The 15,496-nt window shown below is 58.4% G+C and overlaps 1 protein-coding gene across 4 annotated transcripts; it reads left to right on the top strand.

Annotated features, from left to right (window-relative positions):
- Positions 1 to 1,678: 1,678 nt before the first annotated feature.
- RELL2 (RELT like 2) lies at positions 1,679 to 15,496 on the top strand. 4 transcript variants are annotated; one of them, XM_054842052.1, is made up of 8 exons: positions 1,679 to 2,192; positions 5,411 to 5,624; positions 7,293 to 7,358; positions 7,435 to 7,501; positions 7,809 to 7,997; positions 12,056 to 12,626; positions 14,459 to 14,501; positions 14,791 to 15,496. In XM_054842052.1, exons 1-7 carry the CDS (start codon positions 2,034 to 2,036, stop codon positions 14,498 to 14,500), a joined length of 1,308 nt encoding a protein of 435 aa, XP_054698027.1. In that variant the 5' UTR covers positions 1,679 to 2,033; the 3' UTR covers position 14,501; positions 14,791 to 15,496. The 4 variants fall into 4 exon arrangements, with proteins under 4 accessions (XP_054698027.1, XP_054698029.1, XP_054698030.1 ...); XM_054842054.1 differs by having other exon boundaries at positions 1,729 to 2,192; positions 14,811 to 15,496; XM_054842055.1 differs by lacking the exon at positions 1,679 to 2,192 and adding an exon at positions 4,408 to 4,678.

The following is a 15,496-nucleotide window of genomic DNA, read 5'->3' as shown; positions in this document are numbered from 1 at the left end:
CCCCCGGCTGCTCCCCAGTTACCTCGAGTCTCACTGCAGTCACTCCTTGCTGCCCACCGCTTCCCCCCAGCTGCCCCCGAGGCACCCCCAGCTGTCCCAAGCCACTTCCAGCTGATCCCAGTTACTCCCAGTTGCCCACTGGATTCTTTGCCATAACCCTATAGCTGCCCACCAGTCACCCCCAGCTGCTCCCCAGTTACCTCCACTTTCCTCCCAGTCACCCTCAGTTACCCCCAGCTGCCCCCAATACCCCCCAGTCACCCCCAGCTGCTCACCGGTTACCCCCAGCTGCCCCCAATACCCCCAGCAGCCCCCGGTCACCCCCCACCTCCCACCCCCACAATGCGGGCGCAGCCCTCGTTCCCCCCCACCCCACGTCCCAGCTGCAGCTGCTGTTGGGATCGGGGTGCAGCGAGTGTGGGGGCGCAGGCGTGGGGACCAGCTGTGGAACCCACACCTCCATGGGACTCCCTGCAGCCCCCCGAAGCTGTGAGGGACGGGGACTGCTACCGCTGGCTGTCACCCGGCCACGCAGCCCTCCCAGGTCCCACCCCGCCAGGGTGCAGGTCCTCCAGACCTGTGGCAGCCTCCAAAAATACCTGGCCGGGGTTGGCAGGGACAGGGAGGCACCGCCAGGCAGAAGGAGAACAAAAGCCGGCTGGAAAATTGCCGTGTACAAAAAAACCAGCCGTGGGGAACGGGGGAAAAACCCTGAGCCTCACCTGGACATGGCGAGGGATGGGACTGGGGCTGTGCCACGGGTGACGCCGGCAGCAAAAATCTGTTCCCTGTGGGCTGGAAAGAAGAAAGGATGAAAGGAGCAGGTAGACTTGCCCAAAGGCTTGGAAACAAATCAGCCGAAATCGGCGCTTGGCAAGGACTCAGTCCTGCCGATCTCCTGCCCCACTGCTTCCCGCGGGCAGGAGGTCGGGGGTGAAGGATGCTGCGCTGGAGGCAGGCTGCCCAAACCACGCTCAATGCAGCAGGGTGGCAGAGAGGAGCTGGCCAAGGGCAGGGACCCCCACAGGGCACGCCAAGAGCCGACGGAGGATGGAGACCACGGCAGATCGGCACCGGGACATTCGCTGACTTCTCGGCAACGGGATTTTTATGCTGGGTAATAAACGTGTGGGAGGGAAAGTCCTTGGTGTGCAGCAAGGGGAGCTTCACACGTGCTGGGGATGGAGCTGGTGGGGCGGGATGGGTTTTGGGTGCCATGCCAGGGCTCAACCAGGTGAGAGAACTTTTGTCAACTCATGATTAAATTATAGGATTATTAAACGATGTTTTGGCTGGCTCTGCCACTTTCTGCAGGGGCGCTGCTCTCTCCACACTGCTCCTTGTGCCCTCCGGAGGTGTTTCCCTTTGCTCCCAAGCACGGAGCAAGGATGCTCCGGGGGCACCGGGACCCTCTGGCCGAGACCCCGCAGGTCACAGCTGTGGTTCGGGCCGCTCAGAGCTGCAATCCCCGGCAGGCCGAGCACTGAGCCCAGCACCCATCGCCTTAAATAAACAAACAGGCTTTTTAATGTGCTGAACAACAAGGGTGTAGCAGCAAACACGTGGAGCCCGCTGACGTTCTCGGCGGGGGCTGCTTGTTCAGCGTGACGATCGCCCGGTCGCCGCTCCACAAGGTGCTGACACCAGATAGTGTCCAGCCGGGGCCACTGAGCCACGTGGCTGAGCCGTCTGGCTGGGGGAAAGGGGTGAGGAGGGGAGAAACGCGTCCCTGCTTCCAGCAGGGATCGCTTTGCCAGCTGGGCTCGCCCTCTGGAAGCCGGTCACTGCTCCGGACATCTTCACGGCTCTTGGAGCAGTGCAAAGAAACGTCAGAGAGGGATATTTTTAGATGCTTTTTATGCTCAGAGAGCAAAAGCACGCTGTGGTTTAAAGGCCATTAGCTTGCCGGGGATGTTTGAAAAACTTAAATAAGGGCTGAAGGTTCAGGGAGATGTTTGACATGACATTTCTGCAGAGATGATGGCAAGTTTTGGGCCGAGCAGCATAGTGGAGACCCCAGGAGAAGCCTGCCCATGGGATTGCCAGAACCGGGCAGCCTGGCCCGTTTAGCCGCCACGTGGGCAACCAGCGGGGCCCCGGCGGGCAATCCTCCAAGCGGGCACATTCGCGTTGTTCGCGGGGTGACATCTGTCGTAACGGCTGCGGAGGCGCGGGAAGAGACCGGACGAGAGGTAACGTGGCAATACGCCGGGACCGGAGCCGGCCGTGGGATGGGGCGATGGGGGACGGTGCTGTCCCTTCACCCTCTCCTCGGTTGCTCTGTCCCTTCCATCCCCGGCCACCTTGCGACCTGGTGGCTTAAAATTTAAGGGCTTCCAGGCAATGTCGCGAGAGGATTCGAAGCCTCCAAAGACGCCCAGGATTCGTGCCCATACCCAGCAGAGAGCCCTGCATGGGTGACCTGGGCAGGAAGGGCAGGGGGATGGCAGTGGTGAGTGCAGGCAGCAAGCAGGCAGCTGCCTGCCCCAAAGCTCCGGTCAGATTGCCGTTGTGCCTCAGCTTGCGCTGCCTTGGCTGGTGGATGGGGACAGGAGCTGGGATGGGGTCGGGAGGATGGAGTGGGGGCTGAGGATGCAGAGCCCAGCCTCCGGAGATGCCACAAGCATCCAGCCTGCAGCCATGCCCACACCTCCATGGCACGGTGTGGGGCTTAGTCCCACGCAGGGACCGTCCCCCCCAGCTGGGATGGACACGGCCAGATGGGGAGGGAGAGCTCACGTGGGTAGATTCACGCCTGCCACGCTGGCTGGCCCCAGGGCAGAGGGGAGCTGTGGCATCTTTTTTGGGTCACCTGCGAGGCACAGCGTGGGACAAGGCTCGTGGTCCGGCCATGAAAGTGCCAACAGGGTCCTACAGCAGGACGAGGACTGAGCAGCCCAGAGGGATGCTGAGGCCAGGGTGGTGGAAGCATAATGGAGACCAGGAGCACGCGATGCCCAGGGGGAGCATCGGGAGGGGAAATGCGATCGGCTGGGATAACCCAGCTGCAGAGCTGGGTGGGAGCAGCTTGACAGCAGTGGAGCCCTCTCCTCATCCCAGTTCACCCTACGCAGGGCCAGGACTTGGTGATGTCCTCCCTCTCCCTGTCCTGCTGCCCCCCGGGCTGTGAAAATTCTTCGACACCAGAGGCTGTGGGAAAATGAGAATCTTCCTTTGAAGCGGGGAGGGCTGAGCAACCCGGGCACGTTCAGCCTGGCACGGCTGAAGGCTGGAAGGGGGGTAGGGTGCAGCAATGTGTCGGGTGGGCGGTAATGCCTGGGAGGAGAAAGAGCGATTTATTGTGCAGGACAACGTGCGTGGGCACGAGGAAAATGGGAATAAGCTCACCATGACTGCATCCCCTCGGGGCTCTGCAGAAACCCAGAGCTGTGAGGTCCCCCGCTTGGAAGAAACAAGGGTGAGGAATAAACTGCCTTTAAGATCTCCATCAGCAGAGACTCACATGATGTTGCAGCTTGTTGATCAGGAGACCTCTCCTCTCCTGCAGCCTTAGCAATGCAAGGCAGGAGCAGTAAGTCTTGCTGCCCGTGGTTCTTTTCTTGCCATAGTTGGTCCATCTTAGGGCCAGGACAGCAGACAGATGGGTGGCACCTACAACGCGGTGACCTCCTGAAGTCATGGTGGTGGAGGAGGCTCTTGGGCTCCTGAGAGCTGACTCTTGGCCAGTTGCAGAGAGGGGCAGGAGCCCTCATCATCATGTAGTTGAAAGCCTGGAGGAGTTGCAGGTTACCTCACAGCAACACAGAGCGTGGTGGGATAATTCCCACAAATGGATATTTATATAGATGGACATTCGGTTCAGTAGAGATGGGGTGGGAGGGATTTTAAGGGTTGCCTGTGCTTTTTGAGGTCTGGGTGGAGAACTGGCAGGTGGGTGAAGGACTGAGAGGAACAAGCCTAATTTGCAGTAGCAAAGAAGATTTGGGTGAAGCCTCCCAGAGTGAGGATAATGTGGTGGAGATGAGGAGGTTATGGGACCACCACAGCCGGAGATTTCAAAGGGCTTAGCTGTCCCTTTTTTAAGAAGGAGGGAGAGGCAGTTGGGCTGGGGCAGGGTGTTGTGCTGCGGGGTCTCTCAGGGCTCCTTTTCCACCGTCTCCTTGGTGCTGTGATCACGGTGTGGGTGTCTGCACCCCTCTCCCCCTGCACACGCTGGTGCGGGACCGGTCCTGGTCTTGCTGAGCCCCATTTCCACCCCTCTGCCCTCCCGTCACCATGGCTCATCTCTCTAAAAATTCCCAAGAGTTTCGGAAAGGAGGGTGCCAGGGGAAATCGGGGCTGGCTTGCATGCGGGCGAGATTATTCACCCCGGGGCGGGCAGCAGCTTGCCAGCGCTGGCTTCCCTGAGCGGCACTCCTGTTTGCTCCCCACTGCAGCTGCCGGCGTTTCCCTGAACTTCTCTCTGCACCTTCATCCGCTGAAACCGCTTCGGAAAGATTTTTTTCCAGGGTCGGGACAGGCGGGTGTTCTTGCTGGCAGATAGCGGCAGGCTGTCGCGGCAGCCAGAAGCAGCTTTGGCTCCTTCCCGAGGAAGGAAGGCAGCCGGGAGCCGGGGGGCTGGAGGATGTTCGCCGCGGTCCCCAGCCGCGGGGATGCGGGGTTGCTAGGAGGCAGGTGAAGGTGAAGAGGAGAGCGCTGCGGAGGAACGCAGGCCCAGGTACCGCCGCAGCAGCGGGGACGAGGGACGGCCGGGGGACATCCTGCCCGTGCCGGGAAGCAGAGCCGGCGAGCGGGACGGCTGAGCTTTGAGCCCCCCGGGAAAGGGAGACGAGGAAAGCCCAGGGGAGCCGGGGAGGAGGGAGCGAGCTCGGTTCTGCGGGAGGACGATGCGGGAGCTGCCGGCTGGCTCGGCCCTCAGCCCGCCCGGCTGCCGCGGCTCCCTGCCTTTGCCTTTGCCGGCAGAGGCCCTCGGCCGTGAGTAGCCGGGGATGCAGGGGGAGCGGGCTGGTGCGGTGAGGATGCTCATCCCCCCGCCAGGGTGAGCGGGGTGATGCTGCCCGCCACAGAGCCCAGGGGAGGCCGGGGGACCCGTGCCCTTGGGAAGCCGCCTGCAAGGGATGGGGGAGCGCCGCAGCCCGGGGCCAGGCGGGCCTGCGGGGATGCTGCTGCTGCTGCCGCCGCTGCCCTTGGGATGCCTCTTGCCGGGTGCGTGCGGGGTGGTGGTGTCCTTGTCGCCGAGCCGCCTCCAGACTGCCCTCTCCTCCACGGGGCCCCTGCCATGACAGACCTGGCAGGGTGAGAGACAAGCCCTTGGCAGCCCACCCCAAGCGGGGAGCAGGCTCTTGCCCAAGGTGGATGAGAGGAAGAGGAGGAGGAAGAGGATGGGGACAGGGAGCTTGGCAGGGGGGTGAGCACCGGGGTCTCTGATCCGCCTTTCCCCTTCTCCTAGATCCGCATGTCAGACCAGAACAGCACCGACGATGGGGAGTCAGACCCCCAGCACAGCCTGTCTATGGTCTTCCTCCTCGTCCTTGTCTTCTTCATCATGGGGCTGGTGGGTTTCCTGATCTGCCATGTCCTGAAGAAGAAGGGTTACCGGTGCCGGACTTTCCGGGACGAGCTTGACCCAGATAACAAAGATGTGCTGGCGGAGCTCCAGGCCAGTGAGTGCTGGGGCGATGGGGGCTCAGTGGGGGCTCGGCCGCTGCCTTTCGCTGGCATGGACCGATGCTCCTTAAATACGCTTCTGGGATGCGGGCTGGGGGCGGGAGGGTTACCTGTCACGTGCTGCTGGGTTGGGAAAAAGGGATGGGGTGGCGAGAGCAGCGCAGTGTTCCCCAGGGATCAGGAGCCTGCAGCCCGGAAAGACCTCTGATGTGCCAGCTCTGTGGGCTGGCGAAGGCTGGTGGTGCCAGGGAGGTGGGAGCCAGTGCCTGGCCCTTCCCAAAGCGGTGTTATCACCTAAAGATAATTCTGATCAATGGCCAGGACCTGCGCAATCCCCAGCACCTGGATTATAACCCATGTCCCCTCCAAGGAGAGCATCCCCAGCCAGGGCATGAGCTGTCCCTCTGCACCTTTGGTAAGTCCGGCATGGGGCCAGCGTGGTGTTTGCTGCCTGTCATGCAGGTCAGAGGAATAGGGGTGTTTCCTTGGGGTCTCTGCCCCACACTGGAAGGGGACATTTAGTGGTTTCTCCATCACTTCAGACCATCGTAAGCGGCTCTTGGGTAGTAGGATTGGGAAGTCACTGCAGCATCGAGCGTGGGTGCAAGCCAGAGCTCAGTCCAAGCGAACTCTGTCATTTAGCGTTTTCATTAGTCTCTGCTGAAATGGAGAAGACACGTTCCTCCGGCTGCTTCCTTGCCTGAAAACAGCCAAACAGTGCTACGTAACTCCTCTGGATCCTTTGTGCCATTGGCAGTGCTCAGGAGGTCAGCACCTCCCACTGCCACTTCTTGTGCACAGGACGGAAACGTGGCTCCCCCAGGTCCCCCGCGGATGCAGCGGGAGCTTCCAGGTGTCCTTGGATATGCTCCTCTGGCTTCAATGACTTGGCTGAACGTGACATGGGCACAGTGTCTGAACCTTCCAGGATTGGCTTTGCCCGCTGGAGTTGCCACAGCCCAGGGAAACATCTCCGTGGGCTTCCAGGAGCACAGCAGCAGCCCCTGACCATGCTCTTTGAGGCAGCTGCCTACCAGACCACAACTCTGACCTGCTCACAGGAACATAAAACGCTTCAGACTGGGATGAAGGTCCAGCCAGCCAAGTCTCTTGCCTCCAACAGCAGCCAGAAGCAGGTTGTGATGAATGCCGGGGATGAACACCACAACAGAGCAGACACCAAGCCAAGTTTCCCCAGTATACTATTTTAAGCTTCTAACAGTGTGTACCTCCGGGGATTTCTCCATCAGAGATGGTTCCTCCGTATTTAACAGGCCCCAGTGGGTTTCTTTTTTGTGAACTTGTCCCGTTTACCCTTGGAGACTTTTAGCGCCTGCAGCATCCTGCGGCCAGGGGCTCCAGGGCTGGACTGTCCCCACGAGGACCCTTCTCTTTCAACTTGTTCCAAACCTGCTTCCCACCCGCTTCACGTAATGCTCCCCAGTTCTGAAGGAGCAACACAACCTCCCTCTCCCTGCACACATGGCTGCTGCTGTAGCCATTTCTTTTCCAGGGTGAGGGATCTGGTGTTCCCCAGGGGCTTCCCGGAGTGATGGGGACACAAGGCTTCTCCAACCTCTCTGTCGATGTGGCTGTTCCTGGGGAGGGACCGGTGAGCCGAGTGTCTGAATCCCAGCCCTCAGTGCCACGTTTTGTCTTTTCAGATGAAGAGGAGGAGCTGAACGAAGACACTGTGGAGAAGATTGTGAGATGCATCATCCAAAATGAAGGTAAGCGTTTCCTAGGGCTGGCTGGAGACATGCTGACCGCTTTGGCTGACACATGCCCTTTTTCCTCTCTCTTCAGCAAATGCAGAGGCCCTCAAGGAGATGCTGGGGGACAATGAAGGGGACATCCCAGTGCCAGTGCCCAGGTGAGGGAAGCCTGTGCCAGCCTGTGGCTCTTGCAGAGTAAGGGAGAAGCAGCCTTTGGGTATCACCTTGGTCTGCAGACTCTGCAGCCAGCCCTTTTCCAGCTTGTTATAAAGCATCTTCCCAACAAGAAGTCCCACTGCCTTGAGGGTTGCAATGAGTGCTTCACCCTACTGTCAAGGGGAATAGACCTTCTCATTCCTGTCCTCATAGGAGGTCCCCTCCAGAGCTGCTGCTTCTGGGGGGTTGCCGCAGGTTGGAAAGACTCCTCCAGAAAACACAACCTGTCACGTCTTTCTCCTGTTGCAGCCTTTGTCCTCACCGTAATAGCCAGGACGGGGGCCCACCACATCACCACACAGTGCATCTGGGCTCCACGCAGGCCCCCTGCATCCACTGCAGCAAGAGGAAGAGGCACCCACTGCATCGGCAAGGACGGTCCAAGGATGGCAAAGGCAGGATGCATCCTGGAGAGACCACCGTCTTCTCAGTGGGCAGGTACTTAAAGGAGCTTTGCCAGACATGGCCCATCTGCTCTGATGGACCAAGCATCGTGGAGAGTCTTCTCAGGTCCCCTACTCCCTTCCCCACTCGCCCCATGCCAGGCACCCTCTTCTCTTCCGCATTTAGGTGCCCCAGTAGTAGCTCTGCAGCTGGGAGTCCCGAGGATCCAGGTGCCTCCTGCACCTGGAAATGCCTGTGGTATGTGGCAGGCCATGACACACCGGTGGCTTCTCTCCTCCTTCTCTGGGAAGGTGACTCAAGCCTGGCTTGTCCTGCTGACTCAGTGCTGGCAGAGCCCCAAATTCATGTCCTTTCAAAGACTGCTGTCCCAGCTATGTGCGAGCAGGGCTCTTGCCGCCCAGCAGGGACAGTGACCCCAGTTTTAGGGATCCCATTAGGAGGAGGAGGAGGTGACAGCAGGTCCCAGGTGCAAGTTACCAGCCACCACCTTCAGAATGAAAGAGTGGCTATGCTCCTCCAGGTCGTTGCCTCCAATGATGACTGTAATTAGATGCCATGGGAGGAATATAAGAATAGGGGAGTGTACCCAATACTTCCCACAAATATTCTTCCAGTCCCCAGCTGGTCTCACCTCAAGGGACTTCCTGAGCTGCCTGTGGTTTGTGTAGTCAGTAACCTTTAGGACAACCTGCAGGCTTGCCCAGGTTGTCCCACTCCCCAGCAGAAAGCATGCACAAGCATAGCAAGATCTTCCAGGGTTCAGCTTCATACCATGATGGTGACTGGGGCTGGGTGACAACCAACTGCTAGTCCCTGGTGTGGCCACCCCAGCAAGACACAAAGCTCTGCTGTGCTCAGATCCTGCAGCAGGTCTTCATTCAGGGCCTAAGCCTTGATGAAGCTCCATGTTGTGGTCCAGAGAGCCAGTCCTTTTGTGGTGATGTTAAGCCAGAGAGGGCATAGGGGGTGTGGGTTTTTCCACCATCACAACTAGGAGTTTCGGTAGGGAGGTGAACTGGGGGCTTTATGGGGAGCTGGTAAAGGGGAGAGACATGCCGGACCTCCCCATGCTGAACTCCAGCTAAGATCACACCTACTGGAGACCGACAGCTTCGGGCTTCCTCTGCCTGTTGCTGTCAGCTGTCCTGGTTTAAGGGGTGGTGTTTGGTAAAGCCAGATCTCTGCACAGTTGCATGTTCATGGCTAATCTCATCCCCTGGCTGGCACTCAGCTCCATCCACGCCTCTGTGTCCTTCATCCATGCTCTTCTCCATCTCCTCTCACTCACCTCTGAGTGCTGGAGAAGGTGGTCTTGTTTCCTAAAGGCACTTTCCCTCAAATATTGGTTTCCTCTTTTTATACTTGATACCCTGTGTCGCATCAGCATTCTCCATGGGACAGTCATTGCATTTCTCCAAGGTTACATTTTAAAAGTTTCCGCTTCCTGAATCTCCTTGGTGTGAGGTATGAAACTACCTCCAAATTCTGGTTCTTGCTTCCAAGCTGGCCCCTTTGCTCTTTCAGATCCTGGATGACTTTTCTAGGACCGTCCTTGCTGTGTCTTATTTACTGTGAATATCCTCATCGCACGAAGTACCTCGATTCACGACTGATCCTACATACAAAAGCTCCTTTAACCCAGCTCTTCTGTTGCAATCTTCAGGTCTTGGTCCTCTCTTTTTTTTTTTTGTTTTGTTTTTTTTTGCTGTTGCTTTTGTTTTGGACACAGTGGTTGAGAGTCCATCCCCCTTCCTTATTACCTACAGCTCATTGACTAGATCTGGTTCCCAGCTGGTAGGCACAGGCTCATTGCTAATGGAATGAGATTAGTAGAGATCCACCAAGATTGTCAAGGGCTGTAGCATGTGGCATGTGAGGAGCTGTGGGACTGGGGTTTGTTTAGCCTGGAGAAGTCTAAAAGGGGGATCTAATTGCTCTCGAAAACTACTCAAAGGAGTGGGGGGAGTTTAAATGAAGATGGAGCTAGACTCTTAGAGATGCACAGGGAAGGGCAAGGGGCAATGACTGCAAGTTGCAATAAGAGAAATCCAGAAAAGATGTTAAGGAAAAAAATATTTTACTCGGAAATGGTACAGCCCTGAGACAGAGCCCAGAGGAGTGGAGAGACCTCCCTCCTTGGAAGTTTCCAAAACCTGACTGGACGGGGCCCTGAGCAGTCTTACTGAGGGTGGGAGGTGGACCGGTTTGAGCAGAGAGTTGGACTGGAGACCTCTTGTAGGGCTTTTCCTACCTAAATTATTCTATACTTCCAGGTAATCAGGGTTATATGATCTGTACTCTCATATTATTGATTGATTTACCATTTATCTTAGGGCTTTCCCCAAACCAGTTGCTGCCAGTGGCAGAGCTCATCCACCAAAGCATCTGTGTCTGACCCTCTGTCCTTAGCCCCATCAGCCGCAGTGTGTCATGTCCTACTGAATCAAATGCTGAGGAGGCAGACAGCCAAGGCTCTCCTGCCTTTCCCCTCACCATCCGGAGGTTGGTTACATTACCTCTTGTCCTCCTTGCCTTCTCCTTTGAATTCGTTCCTGGCTCTTCCAGGCTGACATTGCTCAATGGTATTACCAATAAATGATCCTGCCACTCGTGCCTCCTCCCCGTCCCTCTTCGGGACCAGAATGTTCTCTGGTCTTCCCAAATCACAGTGCTGGTTCCATGTCTCCAAATATCTGGATAGACCTGAAAGGTCACATTTGCCGCTGCTTGGCCTGACCTGAGCAGTCCTGTGGGTACCTTGTCCAGAGCTGGAGCACTTCTCTTCTTGACCCTTCCAATCATGAGCAGCACTTCTGCTGCAATGCTGAGGGGGGTCTGTATTGTCCACAGACTGTAGCCCAATCCTCAGTCTGGCAGTGGTCTCCTTCATCTCTGGTTTCTCATCTAGGATCTGGTCTTATCTCTTAGAGCTTTCTTCTCAGCTTCTTCCTTCAGGATGGCCATACTGCCATTTCCTTGACCTTTGGGTCTTGTTCTTCTTTCAACCCCAGCAGTGCTTGAACTTTGCTGCTGAAATCGCAGTTTCAGCTGCAGAGTCCATCTGCAACTTCTTCGTGCATGACTCAAGTGCAGGGACAGCAGTTGCTGGGTGAGTCACAGGCTGCATGATGGATGTGGTTGGATTCACGTTCTTTGGCTGGTGGACACCAGCTCACCATGGAAGAGATTCCCCATCTGCTGGTCCAGTAGTGGCTTGCATTGCTTACAAAGAGGAATCACAGTGTTAGTCACAACCAGCTCACTTGCAATTCAGACTTTTAGGCTTTGCCTACACGTTATCCCTCACAAATCCCAAAGTTGTGGTAGATCCCTAACTTCCCTCTTCTCCCCACGTGCAATATTGCAACATCTCCGATTATAAATGCACCCTTTGTGGGTGTCAGACCAACTTCTGCAGTTGTTCTCCTGCCTACCCTGGAGCTCATGGTGGAGCCTTGGTGAACCATCCATCACTCCAAGAGATTGTGCCCAAGGTGCTCTGGCAGATTTTAACCAAACAGCTCCTCCTGGCTTCTGATCCCTGTACCCAAATACAGCTTGTCCTACCAAAACCCTGTCCCTGCCTTCACTTAGGGTGCCCTGCCTGCCAAAAACTCTGGCTCTTGTTCTCCTGATGGCAGTTGGTGACTGGGTGCAACATCCACCTGGCTCTGCACGGCCATCCCTTCCTCACCAAGCTCAGACCGTTTGCATCCCACTTTCTGAATCAACACCTGAGTTGTACGAGCTCTTGTTCATTCAGGTTGCATCTCAGAACATTTCTAAGAGCTTCGACCCATCTTGCTGCGTAGAGGATAGGCTGGCAGGGTCTGCACCAGCCAATATCTGGATTGACCTTTTCATCCTTCTTTTCTATTTGCTTTGCCAAAAATGAAGGGAAAAATGGGGTCAGGTAAGTGCAGGCATAGCTAGAGTGGGGGGTCAGTGGTGTTGAATGGATCTGAAAGGTTGGAGATCAGCACCAGTCCATGACAAAGAGAGGAGAACAGAGGCTAGAGGTGCAGGCAAGCTGGAAATACAGCTGGGAGAGAGGAGGGAAGGGATTTTGATCCATCCTGCCCCCATTCCAGGTTTCGTGTCACACACATTGGGAAGAAACCCACTTTCCATGAGCAGCAGGACGGTCCCCTGCCCGACGGCAGCCGGGAGCCGAGCACGGAGGAGCTGGAGCACAGCAGCGACCGGCTCCAGCGGGATCGGGCTCGCAATGGGACTGTCCCCACGGGCGGCCTGCAGAACGGAGCCGTCCAGAGGGGTGCCCAGAGTGGGAAAGGTGGGGAGCAGAGCCGCTCCACCACCCCAGCCCCCAACACACCAGCCAGCTCCGGCACTCGTGACAGCAGACGGGCAGGCAAGGCGTCCGGCGCGGCAGGCTCGCTGCAGGATGCCAGCACTGCTCCCGGGAGCACGAGCCGGCAGCGGAAGCTCCTGAGCCATCGGGTGCTGGGAGGGTCGAGTCCCAGCATCCCAGGAGAGCTGGTGCAGGAAGGAGCCAGCATCTGCCTGGAGGAAACCGGACTGGGGTCAGCCGATGAGGTGTCAGATATTCACGGGAGTCTGAGTCTGCACGAACAGGCTGATGAGTTGGAAAGAGAGGACAGCAGCAGAAAACAGCCCGGAGCAGCGGTCACGGGGCAGCAGGTAAGTTCCTCCTCTTCTTTGTCCCCGTGTGGTCCCCTGGGCTGGAGGGTTTGAAGGGCTGTGGCTCAGCACCCCAAGTCCTGCCTGCCAACAAGATCAACTAGCCCAAGCACAGCGGTGTGAGCTGTGCAGTGGGGACAGGCAAGCTGAGGCTTGGGACCTACCCTGTTTCTGCTTAACTTTTCTGATTGCATTTTCCCATCCGTTTCCTAATGTTTGGGGCAGGCAGAGTCACCGTGACAGTTCCCACCCTGCCGGCACCCGCACTGTGGGGGGAAAAGGCAGGTCACTGCTTGACTTGCATGGGAGATGCTGCAGACCCGCTGCCCTTGGGCAAGGGACGAGTTTTCCTTTGTGGTTGGGCTCTTTGGGGACATCCATTGGGATCACTTTTTCTTGACCTGAGGGATCTCTGCCATTGCACATAGCTTGGTCTCTCCAAAACCGTAGCTTCACTGCAGTGCTGGGGCTCAATGTGGCCAGCAACGTAAAGGCAGGGACAGATGTCTCGAGGAGCCTTTCTTGCCTTGAAGTCTAGGAAATGGTGAAGCCAACTGGCTGTCTCTTGGTTGTTCTTCCCTGCCCCAGAGGGGCTGGTGCTGGCTGTGCTCAGAGAGGAGGACAGCCCACGCTGACTGGAGCTCCCAGCACCCTGGTATCTCCCAACCTTCCCACCCAACAACCTTGCTCCAGGGCAGCACTGGTGAGGACACCATCCACTTGGTTGTCAACGGCCCCTGATTTGGGGGATTTGCTCCCTGATGCTGCCTCCGGGCTGTTACCACTGAGCAAACGAGGCTCACTCACTTACACGCTCACCCATGGTTCTGTGGTTGGGAAAAGATGGAAAGGAAGCTGGGGGGAAGCACCTGGGTGCAATGTCATCCCACTGGGGCCCAGAACCCCCAGAAGTGTCCAGGGCTTGCCCCACAAAACCAGCACCGGGGCACACGTGGCAAAGCCCCTGGAAGAAAAAGGAAGCAAACGCACCTGAGTAAAAATCCCGGTGTTCTTCGAAGCCAGGGACTTTCCCCAGGGCTGGGTCTGCTGGAGCTCCATGGGCCTGGCACGGCATGTGCCAGCAGCCCTGGGCAGGGAGGTGGGATGGGGCAGGACTGGGTCAGGGTGGGAGAGCCCAGGGAAGGGTGCCTAGCTGAACTAGCTGAGGAAAAAGCAGGAACCTGCTGTGTTTATTGTGTTCCTCTTCCTTCTGGTGCTGGGGCTGGAAGGGTCTGGGCTCCTCCAAGCTGGAGGTTTGAGCCATTTTGTGGAGAAGGGTGGCCCAAGGCAGCCACGCTGGACGGACCTGATGAGCTGCAGCCCTTCTCTGGAGACTTGGAGAGGTGGTGACAGGTCCTCCTTCCTCCCCCTGCCCACCACGCCTCAGGAGATAGCCATGGCCCCTCTGATCTCCAGGGAAAGATTTGCATGCAGGACAAGTCCAGGGACACTGATTTTCTCATCTTTGTCTGTCCCCTCTGCGGTGCCAGGCTCTGGGCATTGGGGTGTTGCTTCAGCATGACCCAGGACACGAGGTCCCAGGAGAATGGTGATGGGACCTCACTGGGATGTTTGTCACTGAGGCCTGGCACCGCTCGTATGTTCCCTTGTCCCTTAGGTCCCAGCTGGGGCCACCACGAGGGTTGTTAGCTGCTGCTCACCACGTCCCGCAGGCGATGGGGCTTGGGCTGTAGTCAGCTCCTGGAGCCTCAGCGGGGTTGCGCCCACCTGCCCGTGGGTCACTGCTGTCACCAATGGAGACCTGGCCCCCCCACCCCAGCACCCTGCTCCCATGGGAGTGCTGACATCTGCATCCCTCCTCCCTCCTGCAGGAGCCCAGTGTCGAGGTGCAGGACCGAGGAGCAACCGTGTGATGTGAGTGCTCATCCCCAGCCCCTGGGGTGATGTCCAGGGTGGCGGGGGGGGGGAAGGCACTGGCAATATCCCTGCCCCAGTGGGTCACAGCCTGGTGATGGAGAGAGGGTGACCCCCTTCTCCAGGAGGGTCAGTTCCCAATGCACTGGGTCCTGTACCCAGGCACAGGTAGTGCTGCCGGTGGGCAGCCATGTCGGCTCCGGGCGGACACGGGGCCAGGACAGCCCAGTCAGGGCTGGGGGATGCCACAGCCGTGGGGATGAGCCCCATCCTGCCCCTCTCCCCACAGCTCCTCTCCACTCCCGGCAGGAGGACGGAGGTGCGCGGCCCCTGGCCCCCACACTGGGCTGGGGACTCTGCTGTGGGGGGACCGCAGGGCAGCCGGCCCCGGGCGAGCAGCTACGCGCTTGGCATGGCCGGAGCAACGTTCCGACGTTACAGACAACCGCGCTCGGCGCCAGACCTCATCCCATTGGCAATAGGTACCTGACTCCCACCCACTGCACCTACCCTGGAAACCCCCCCCGGGGGACCCTTGGGCCTGGCAGGGGCAGGACAGCACCCGGTCCCCACTGCCCACCTGGACCCCGCAGCCCCCCGACGCTGGGGGCAGGATGCATCGGATGGGGCTGCAGCGAGGGGCAGGGACAGAGGCAGTGGCTTGAGTTCCGAGTTCCCCTGGGGTGGGGGGCAGCACCCCCCCCCCACCCGGCACGTTCACCGCAGAGCACAGCCCCGTCCCGGGCACCCCCCTGCCACGCAGAGTGGTCACGGGCACAAATCCTGCGCTGGTGAGGGACCCCGCAGGTCCCTGGGAGATGCTGGCAGAGAGGAGCATCCAGCCCCGTCCCAGCACAGGAGGGGCCGGAGCCCGGCCCTGGGGGCAGGATGGCACCCAGCTGGGTCAGCGGGCAGCCCTAGTGCCTGTGGCGAGCTTTGGTGTGTAACCGCACTGTACATAGACAAGCTAAAACCATTAAAGCTGCTGAACCCCT

Source organism: Grus americana, chromosome 14 (genome assembly GCF_028858705.1).
Source record: "Grus americana isolate bGruAme1 chromosome 14, bGruAme1.mat, whole genome shotgun sequence".
Lineage (NCBI taxonomy): Eukaryota > Metazoa > Chordata > Aves > Gruiformes > Gruidae > Grus > Grus americana.
The sequence above is the reverse complement of the archived record's forward strand: the minus strand, read 5'-3'. Positions and strand labels throughout refer to the sequence as shown.